This window comes from Apteryx mantelli, chromosome 13, assembly GCF_036417845.1.
Source record: "Apteryx mantelli isolate bAptMan1 chromosome 13, bAptMan1.hap1, whole genome shotgun sequence".
In the NCBI taxonomy this organism is placed as follows: domain Eukaryota; kingdom Metazoa; phylum Chordata; class Aves; order Apterygiformes; family Apterygidae; genus Apteryx; species Apteryx mantelli.
Genome location: NC_089990.1, coordinates 2,053,166 through 2,063,563, shown reverse-complemented (window position 1 = coordinate 2,063,563; position 10,398 = coordinate 2,053,166). Strand labels below are relative to the sequence as shown.

Here is a 10,398-nt window from a genome sequence, read left to right as displayed (position 1 = left end):
GCTCGAATCGGCCGAATGTTCCCCCTTCCGTTCACAAATCCTATCTCGCACTCGGCCTGGGCAAAAGGGAGCGGTGAGATGAGACCCGCGGGTAGATAACTGCCTCATCCCCACCTCTGAGTGAACCTTGCATCCGTGGATGCAAAGAAGTAGAAACGCCTGAGGTTTCTGTTCTACAAGGAACCGTGATTTCACATGCAATAGTATCACGAGTAAATACATCAGCTGGTTCTTGTCCCTGGAATCAGGACTGCGCAAGCAGTGGTATTTGAGGGAGGAGGAGGAGGGAATACCTACAGGGATGTATTACACCACAGATGCAGGACGGAGGTTTGCTGAAGTACTTGCACTGCGCTAGGTATATTGGGGAATGCTCTACGGAAATCTGCGTCCCCAACTCTGGTGCACGGGGCTGGTCACTACCATGCTAACCAGGCGGCAGGTTAGCTTTCTTCTTTGTCAGCTTCCTCCTTCTCGTCTTCGTCATCCTTTTCCCCCTCGAGTTTTTGGCGAGCAAATTCCTCAATCACAATGTCCTCCTCACTGGAAAGGAGAGCAGAGTGCGGTGAGGTCTGGGAACCAGGCCTGAGGGCACATTCCCACCGCCCAAGCGAGCAGGGCCCCCGGGGAGCCAGTGAAAAGGGCAAAATCCCCGCTTGCACCCAAAAACACCCGCTCCCACTAGGGGACAGTGTGTGCATCCTGCTGGTGCTCCGCGGAGGCAGCCGGACACACGTATGCCTAACGGAGCAACGCGCTATAGACGTGTTCCTCCTCCCCGCAAAGGCTGCAAGCAGGCAGGTAAAGCCGGTGCGGCCGGAGACACTTTCTGACCAGAATACACAAAATCGAGGATTGATGGCTCGGGGAAATGCATGGCACTCAGCCAGCTGCTGTGCGGGTATGAGCGGAGGTGGGGGAGAGCCTGCAACCTTCGGCATTTAAAACAATGTTTTGCATTGTCGAGAGGAAAAAAGGGAAGGAAAAAAATAAAATGGAGACAGAGATTAGTTACCTCCTTGTGAAAGGGATGACATCAAGGGAGGGCCACAAAATGAAAAGTGGGAGAAGAAAACGGAAAAAAAGAGTCAGCAAAACAGATTCCAAAAGCCTGCGAATGTGAAACGACTTGGCAAACCCTGCGGGGAATGATGGTGGGGACCGGCCAAGAGGTTCGTTCCTCGGGAAGCTGAAATATCCTCGCTGAGCTGAGGAAGCGAGTCTGGCGTGAAAGCCCTGGAGTTGCAGAGTGAGTTTCCAGACTCCAAATACCAGTACTCGTGTCCCCTTACAGGGTGTAACCAGGCACAAAAACAGTCTTTTGGGGCTTTGCAGCTAGCGGATGAACGCAAGGCTGCTCGGAGTCCGCGGCCGCTGCCAGGAGCGGGTTTGGCACGCTGTGGCGCCCGGAGGGAAGCAACCCCAGCCTTGCATTTTGGCTGCAATAAGCCTGTGTCACGGGAGAACCTGGCACCGGCGAGTGTTTCGGGGGCGCAGGCTGCGCGACGCCGCCCCGCTGACAGGCTTAGCCCGGCGGTCTCGGGGGAGACGGTGCCGTAGCTCCGGGGCTGCCGGCTGCAAGGGCTCTGCCGGTGCAGTCTCGCTAGGAGAGGCCCGGATTTGTGCAAGGCACCGTTTGCCGCGTGCTGGTGCCCGAAGCACTGCTTCGGCATTTGAATCCTCCTGCCTGCGCTAGCTCATGCTGCCTGCAACGTCATGGGGATGTCGTGCAGCTTGTTTTGGCACAAGGGGCACAAGATTTTGAGGCCTGGATGTTTTGGTCCAAAGACAGTGCCATAATTCCAAGCGGGAATGGGGCATCATGTCCATCTGTGATGGATCCATACAGTTTATTTGTTAGAGAAAACACTAGTTTATAGCATCAGAATTTTTTTCCTTACCTTGGCTTATCTATAGTCCATTTATAAGCACATCGCAGGGAGGCGAGGATTGAGAGAGAGACACACACACAGGTTAATACAGAAATGACATTTCAGCAAGCATCTCCTTCATTCTCAGATGTTTCTTCCGGAAAGACAATCCCCTCGCATGAGGCTTTCCGAGGTTTAGGCCGTCGCAGGATGGCCTTTGGTGCAGTAATGCAATAACGCAGTTGCGTGATCGTTTTCTGCAGCACCTCCCCTACCCTTTGGGACTGTCCCCTGCCACCAGCCTGAGCAGGTCCCCTCCGAGCGGGCCCTGCCCCGAGCTCCCCCGTGTTGCTGCGGCATCGCTCACCCTCCGCGGGCTTCGGGTGCATCAGGATGACCGGCAGCTCGACACCGACGTCGCTGGAAGGAAAAGCTCTTCGGTCAGCAAATCGGCCCAGGGTGGCACCAAGCCCCGCGCAGCTGCCCGCGGGGCCGTCGGCAGCCACCCGCTTCGTCCACAGCTGTGATAACAGCGCCGGTGCTGCCGCGTCCCCCCCTCCCGCGCACCTCCATGGAGGGCTCCCCGCTGCCTCTTCCTTACCTTGAAGTGAGATCCCCCAGGATGCTGCGGCGGCGAAAGGAAAGGCACGGGATTAGTGGAGGAAGAGCAACGCCGGCCTGCGGGGAGCGCTGGGGACGCTCCTTCGCGAGGCAGGAGGCATCTCCGCGCATCGCTGCGGCCGGCGGCTCCCCCCTGCCGGGCCCGGCCATCCCAGGGAAATGGGTCTCGCGGGAGTGCGTGTCGGTGTGTCAAGAGACCCCCACGGCGGGGGGGTCCCCCTGGGAAGACGGGAGGTGCTAAAAGCGCTTTGTAATAAAGTGAAGATGCTTCATAGTATGTTAGATGGTGCTTTTTAATGAGGGTGAAGGGCAGGGGATGTGGGGACATGCCGTGGGGAGGGAATCGCCATGCACAGCGTGGGCAGGAGGGCGTCCCTGGCACGAGCCGCTCCGCGGGTCCCATCCCTCCGGCATCCACCCGTGCGCCGTGGGCTCCGCGTTGAGAGCTCCTCACCCTCCTCGGGACACCACCAGGTTGACCTTCACTTTGTAAGACACCAGGATCCCCAGCACCTCCTTGTCCATGCCGGGCCTCAGGCTAGGAGGAAAGGCGGAGGGAAGCCGTGAGAGGTGGCATCTCTCCCGCGAGATGGATAGCTGGGTCTGTGTCCACGCCACAAACCCCTCAGCTTTTTCAGCGGGACAAGGTCACCTCAAGCATGGGGACAGCAGGCAGACGAGACACACGGGATGCTTGCTGGGGGTGAAAGGGAAAAACACCCAGAACAGCGGGAAACCATGGGAAAGGGGGAAGGGCTGGGGCTGTTCTGGCGCCAGTGAAGTTGGGGCTGAGCCATGGGGTGAGGGAGGGTGCCGGGAGCCCACCCGGCTCTTACATGGTGGAGGAGGCCAGGTTGGTGTCCTCATGCTTGAGCTTGCCGTCGAGAGCCAGGCCTCGCTTCTCGCGGTTGGCCGAGAGCGTGGGTGTCACGGAGTAGGTTTTGGAGAAGGTGGAGTTGGCCGCCACGTTCTCGCTGCAGGGAGCAGAGAGGAGGCGCTGAGCGCCGGTGCCGTGCCGGACTGGGGCACGTCCACGTGACATTGGACGGGGCACAGCCGTGCAGCACCGGACCAGGGCACGTCTACGCAGCGGCGCCCGGGCAAGGCGGGCGGCCACCTCCTTTGGACTTACTTGATCTCCTCGGCGCACACAGTCTTCGTGTATTTGTCCAGCGAGTAGAGGACCACATCTGTGGTCTGGTCCACTGCAGAGAGACCAGACGGAGCAACGCTGGGTGCACGGTAGACGCTGCATGTTGCACGAGTGCACACCAGTGCGCAATCCCCAGCCAAAGATTCCTGCAGGCTTTTTCCCACCGCTGAATTTACCAGAGTAAATACTGGGTATAAAACGTTTCACATGGGCTGATGGTCTCACGGTCACGTTACCCCACTTCTCCCTCGCGACTACCGACGGCTCTCAGCGGGACGCTGGCAAGATGCCTGGGCTGCAGCTTTGACGCTGGCAGCAGGTTTCTCGTGCCCATCAGCACCGGTCCGTGACAGCTCGGCCCCGCGGACACGCCACCCCGGGGCGCGTGGGCACCAGGGCAGAGTGGGGGCCTGGATGTGCCCCTCGTGCCTGCTCTCACCTAAGATCTTAATCTTTTTCACAATCTTGCTGGTGGTGTTGTTGATGTTGACAGTCACATTGATGGGGTCTCCGTGGTGGTAGATCTGCAGTCAGAAGAGACTCGGTTACGCAGCCGGCAAGCAGGGAACGGCCACGTTTTGGGTGCCCGAGCAATGCCTCGGTGTTGCGAGGGCAAGCACGGCTCCCGGGGCGCACCAAGGAGTGACAACCTTCAGATCGCGGAGGGCACCGGGGCCCGGGGGAAAATACATCCGTGCATCGCGCTCGAGACTTTCCCTTCCAGGGAGGCAAGAAAACCGCAGGTCCTGGGCAGGGGAGGAGGGCTGCGGCCAGACCGCAGAGCCCTCGGACCCTTGGCCTTGCAGGGCACGTCGCGGAGGGGGATGCTGCACGCCGCGGGAATGCAAACGCGGAGGAGAATTTCCCGTTCGAACCTTGCCTCCAGCCTAAGGTTGCACCCCGGAGTCCAAAGGGTCCTGGCGGGTCACAGGCTGCGAAAGAGCCGCGAAGCAGAGCGATCCCCCCCGAGGGAGGCCGCGCGCGGGAGGAGCCCCCGGCCACGCGGGGACGGAGAGAGGCCGGCAGTCGCTGGCTCCAGCGGTGGAGCCCCCCGGTACCGACCTCCTTATCCAGCGAGGCCTCGAGGTGCAAGGGCTTGTCGGACATCATGAACTGCCGGGTGGTCTCCGACTTTGGCGCGGGCCCCGTTTTCGCCGGCGCGAACTGGATCTTTCGGATGATGAGCCGCACCGAGTTCCTGCGGGGATGAGAGCCGGTCACCCCTACGGATGCAGCGGACCTGTCCCATCCCGCCAGCTCTCTCCTCCCCCGGACACTGAAAAGGGGACCGGTGCCTCTCCTGCGGTCAAAGACCGGATCCGGGCATGCCGGAGGCTGGAAGCGGGGCCCTGGATCCGTCCCCCGAGCTGGCCCCGGCGAGCAGTCTGGCTGCTCGGCTGCGGGGGCGCGGGGAAGGAGAGGGATCCCCTGGAAATACCTCTTGTGAATTTTCTCCTCCAGGCTTTCAGCGCAAAACCCTTTGACCTCAAAGTCCACTCCGCAGGCCTGAGGGAGACGCGCGTGGTTACAAAGCGGGGACGGGCTCCGAGTTCCCCGACGTTCGGGTTTATTCACCTCCTTTTCCCACCGCATCGCCCCTTCGGCTCCCCCGGAGAACCCGGCTGCGGCTCCCCAACCCTCACCCCCCTGGGGCGCATCCCCGTACGGGAAGCCGCTCTCGGTTTTGGCACCACCGAACCGAACATCCCTCCCGCCGCGGCCGCGAGCCGAAGGCAGCAGCTCGCCTTTCCGACGTCGTCCGGTCCCGGCTGGAGGGTGACCGAGCAGGGCAGGTTGGTCGCAACCTGGGGAGAAAAAGGGACCGCAGGAGAGCTTCTCACTGAGCCGCCCACGCGCAACCCGGCCGAACAGGCTGGTCGGTGCCCCGAAGGGCACCGCTATGGGTCTGCAAGGGGGGGGCAGAGCCCCGGCCACGCGGTCCCTACCTCGAACGTGAAGGGGTAGGCGTTCTCGCCCAGCTTCTTCAGCAGCTTCTCCTGCAAAGGAGTGAGGGTTTTGGGCACCTGCTCCGGCACCGGAGGGAAGATCTGAGCGGTCAGGACGTAGAGGTCCTTCCTAAAGGTCAACCCAATAACGTCGAGGTCATCCCGGCCGTAGCGAAACGCACACGTCAGCGTCACGTACACTGGCGTCGGCGCAGGGCGGATGGAAAGCAAGGGACCAGTGGGATTAGGGAAGGGAAGGAGTATGGGAAAGCGAAAGACGCAGGGGAAAAGGGTTGAGAAGAGAAAGAAACTCTCTTAAGGGCTTCAGCATTAAAAGTAAATTCCTTACAGAAACAGAATCAGCTCTTATCTGGACCTGGATCTCAGGCGCCAAGTGGGAAGTTAAAAAGACCCATCGCCTCTTTCTTCAAGGCCCCGGTAACTTCCGAGTCAGCGCCCGAGACCCAAGAGGTGGAAGAGAGGCAGGAAGAAGGAGGCAGTTCTCCTCCCTGGGCGAGCAATCGTTGCCCCGAAGTGTGACAACCAGTAGACAACCCGCTGCGATTTTACCATCTCCACAGTCCCAGGCTGCTTGTTGGACTTTGCACCAGTTTTTAGCCTTTCCCGTTATAACATCATTTTTTGTGTCTTAGTACCTTTTCTGTCCTTTAGGTACTCCGGGTCAATCAAGCAGACACCATCTGCAAAGAAGCAAAGAAGAGCAGGTAAGGTCGGTGTCCCTGCAGGAGGGAGCAGGGAGGGCGATATCCTTCCAAAATACAGCGCTTCTTAAAGACGCCAAAATCATCTGTGTCCACCGGCTCTGCAGGAGACTCAGGGGAGCTGCCTGTCGGAGAGCTTTGATGCCTCCCAAAGCATCTCCACCAAGAGTGCCACAGGGTTGTTTTGCAAAGCCCAGGCTTTGTCCCTCTCCCCAACACCTTCCTTTAAAGGTATTTGCAGGAAAATGGGATCTTTGCTCCTCTGGAGTTGCACCTGCTCCTCCTGTTCCCAATGGGGAGCAGAGGCAGCTGGGGTATGGAGGCACCAGCAGAGGAGCCAAGCATCCGAAACCGCTCGCAGCCACGCGCATCCCAGCACCGAGCGGGCAGCGGCAGCGCCCGGCGGGGACCGCTCCGGAGGGGACGGCCTCGCTCACCTACAGCGTCCACGGACTCCACGTGATCCACAAAGTCTCTCTTCCCCAGGTAGATGGATAACTGGAGGCAGCACGGGGTGAAAAAAACAAGAAGGAACGAGGTTGGCGTTCGCCATCGAATTGGCAGAAATTTTTCGAGCCCCGGTTTGCATCGCAGAGACCTTTAACACCCCGGTCACTCGGCGTGCCGGACCAGGATCAGACTTCAGGATCCACATAGGTCTTTTTAATTCCTCTTTTGAAAAGCAAGCCCTGCGGCGGCGTTGCCGCAGGGGTGGAAGCCAGTCGAGCGAGCCCGAAGGGAAGGGGAACCTCCCGCGCGCCCTCCCCTCCCGGCCGGGCGTCCCTGCAGCCCTGCCGCGAGCCCGGCGACAAGGCGGATCCGCTGCGGACGGACCGGTCCCCGTCTGCCTTCTCCCGCACGGACTCACCTTGCCGTTGGGGCTGGTCTTCTTAAACACTCTGCGGAGGGAACAGACACGAAGGCGTCGGGAAAGCCGCGGAGAGGCTGGGAGCAGCTCGCCCCTTCCTAGGGCGCGCGGCCGGGGAGGGGACCGAGGGGACGGAGGAGGGGACGGAGGAGGGGACGGGGGGCGCGGGACCCGGCCGGGTTGGTGGACGAGGCAGCGCGGTCCCTCCCGCACAGCGCGAGCAAGGACGGACGGACGGACAGACACCTACTTTGATCCTTCGGCCATTTCGGATGGGTCGTGGCGCAGCGGGGGAACCTGCAGGGAGAAACGCAGGGAGACGCTGGGAGAGCTCGTGGGCTTGGGGGACGGCTGGCCGTGGCCAGGAGGCAGCCAGCAATCAGGACAAAAATCACTAATATGCCACTAAATTAGAGAGTCGTCAGGCTACGGCTCCTCAGGGCCTTCCACATCTCCCAGCAGCCCAGTTTCCAGGCTTTGCAGAGTCCGGATATTCTGGTTTCTAGCGGGGCTTTGCCCTGTTTCCCTGGGACCGTGGGGACATACGTAAGACACGTGCTGGTGGCTGCGCTCTCCGGACGCAGAGATGCGGTGGGGCAGCCCGGCCGAGCAAGCCCTCCCCTCCCGGACCAAAAGGCAACAAAGAGGAAGAGGAGCAGAAGAAGTGAGGCCGATGATAGCCAAGGCAGGGCAGGTTTCAGAAAATGAAGGGGGGAAACCTCGGGGGACGGCGCCCAGGGGAGTGGGTTCGAGGCTGGGAAAGGCTGCAAAACGAACAAGACGGTTTAGGGCTTTGCCGTTTCATGCGTTTTCTGGTCTGCAGGGAACTTGCCGTCACGCCTTGGGAGGAGGGACGTGCTCGTCTTGTACGATCGCTCGCAAAGGGGAGCGAGGAAACCGCAGCCAGAAAGGTCAAGAGCGGCGTGAGCGCCGGCGAGCTGCCGGGAGGGCTTGAAGGCGTGCGGCGGTGGCGCTGACCTCCGCGGAGCGTCACCCCTCCCCGAGGACCTCTTCCTTCCCACAACCCACAACGTAACGCCCTGAAAAAAAAAGCTCCCACGCCGGAGCAGCCAGAGCTGGGGACGCTTTAGGGAGCCTGTTGGTCTCTCCTCCCTGCAGCCGGTTTCTCCGGCAATGGGAAATGCCGGCGGGTGCTCGGCGCCGTCACGCGTTGGCCGTGCAGGAGTCAAGCACGCCGGCACCTGGGGCTCGCGCGTGCACCGCGGCTCCGAAGCGAGGGCATCGCCTGCCCCGAATCGCTCTGCCGTGTCCCACCGTCCCATCCCGCTGCTCCTCATTCCCCTTGAGAATCCCCCCCCTTGCAGCTGCCCCCCGGTCCCTGGGTCGGCTCCTCTTCCCAGAGCTCGTTCCCGGGCGTGGGACCTCACTCATCATCAAGCGATTTGCAGGGAGATTAGAAGGGATGAGCTCAGCTTCCCAAACTTAGGCGGCTCGGCCGCGAGCAGGGCTTAAACCCCGGCAGGCTGCTAAGCCCTGGTGGTGCCTGGGCAACCTCGTCCTCCCGCAGCTGCTGCGATGCTGGGGAGAAAGAGGAGACCAGCAGCACAGGGGGGAGCTGATCCTCTTCCCCACTGGAAGAGGACGGATTAGTCCCAGCCACAGGATCTTTGGTTGCGCTCTGCCAATCAAAGATTATGATGGATTATGAAGTTCATACGGGTTCTGGTACAGATTATGGAATTCAGCATCCTCCTCATCCGCAGGGTTTCTTGGGCGGCAGCAAGAGGAGGTGCAAAGCCTCCGCTGGCCCGGGAGCCTGGGAATCGGGCAGGGGGACATTAAAAGCAGGAGGGAAGGGAAGAGCTGAGCTCCTCCGCTGAGTCCCAAGGCTCAGAGAGGAGGGATTCGGGGACTTTTCCCAGCTTGGCGAAGCTCTCCTACACTGCTAACGCGTGATACCTCTGTCCGTGCCCTCCACGCTGAGCTGTGAAAACCTTTTGGCCGGGTTGCTGCTCTTTCAGCCCCAAGCCGCCCTCCTCGCAGCCGGCAGCTCGGCCCCGCCGCCAGAGCCGGGAAAAGGGGCCGCCGCTGCCCGCGGGGCGCGGGGAGCTCGTACCTGGGGCCGGACCGGCAGCCTCCTCTTCCTCGCCCTCGGTGGCCGGTGGCTGCGGCGCGCTCCCGCTCCTGCCGCTCTTATAGCTCCGCATGGTCCCTGCCGGGGCTCTGCCGGCGGACGGGCGGCACGTGCGTGCGCGGCGCGGCGGAGCTATTCTCAGGCCGGAATCCTCTTAGTCCGCTAATTCGGGAGACGCTTCGCGGGTAAGAGCGGGCTACGAACGCAGCTCTCGCCGGGGCCCTGAGGAAGCGGATTACGGCGATCGGCAAAGCCGGCTTAGGAGCCAGGTGATGGCGATTGAGGTGGATGCTCCGCTCTCGGGCCGGCCAAGGCGCCGCGCCGAGGGGGTTTCTGCACAGCTGCCGGCTCACGCGGCGGCTTTCCGGGGCCGAGCTGCCGCAGCGCGGGGCCGGGACACCCCGGGCACCTGGCGGGAGCCGGGGACCTGCCCGATGCTCTTCCTCCCTCCTGCACTTTTCTGAGCTGCTGCCGGACGGATGGGAGGCGCAGGCGGCTTCTTGCACGGCCGATGGGCTTGGTCAACCCCGGTCACCTCCGGGCCCGGCACCTCCCACCTCCTAAATCCGGCCCCGGTCCTCGCGGGGAGCGGAACGGGAGCGGTGGCCGTGGTCCCGCAGCCGGTCCCGGGAAAGGCAAGCGGGGCGACCGCGCCGGGGAGGAGGCGCCCCACGGTGATGCCGGTCCTCTCCGCCCCGCGCCGTTCCGTAACGCCGAGGTTTGGCCTCGCCTGACCTGATTAGCGCATTATTAATTCAAGGTTTGCTGCTGCAAATAGAAAAACCCTTGAAAACACAGAGCGGATTTGCCTTGCGGGAGGCGCGGGAGACAAATGCTCCCTGCCCCCTTCCTTCCTCGTCCTCCGCCGGAGCCAGGCCCCCCGCGACGCCGCCGGGAGCAGAAAGCCCCCAGCGCCTTCCCCTGCTCTGCCGCCGCTGCCGCCGCGCAGGAGCCCTCGGACGGCCCTCACCGCTTGTGCCCTGCCTTCGGGGCCGGGGGGGCTTTAGCTGCCAGAACACGCTGTCCGCGGCCGGGACCTGTGATCTCTTTAATTGCACCCCGGCGAGCGGCTTAGCGCCTGGATTAGCGGGCGCTATTTCCGCCAAGGTCGGGGGACGCGGG

General features: G+C 62.0%; 1 protein-coding gene across 1 annotated transcript; it reads right to left on the bottom strand.

The window, feature by feature from the left end:
- Window positions 1–443: 443 nt before the first annotated feature.
- On the bottom strand, window positions 444–9,285 carry ARR3 (arrestin 3). Its single transcript, XM_067303876.1, has 18 exons — window positions 9,259–9,285; window positions 7,432–7,478; window positions 7,182–7,212; window positions 6,751–6,811; window positions 6,248–6,292; window positions 5,592–5,791; window positions 5,391–5,450; window positions 5,084–5,151; window positions 4,708–4,843; window positions 4,085–4,169; window positions 3,625–3,697; window positions 3,329–3,466; window positions 2,947–3,030; window positions 2,473–2,496; window positions 2,239–2,291; window positions 1,902–1,911; window positions 1,016–1,018; window positions 444–543 (listed from the first exon to the last, which is right to left on the bottom strand). The coding sequence occupies exons 2-18, from the start codon at window positions 7,446–7,448 to the stop codon at window positions 444–446; spliced, it is 1,188 nt and encodes a 395-aa protein (XP_067159977.1). The 5' UTR covers window positions 7,449–7,478; window positions 9,259–9,285.
- Between the last annotated feature and the right edge of the window lie 1,113 nt (window positions 9,286–10,398).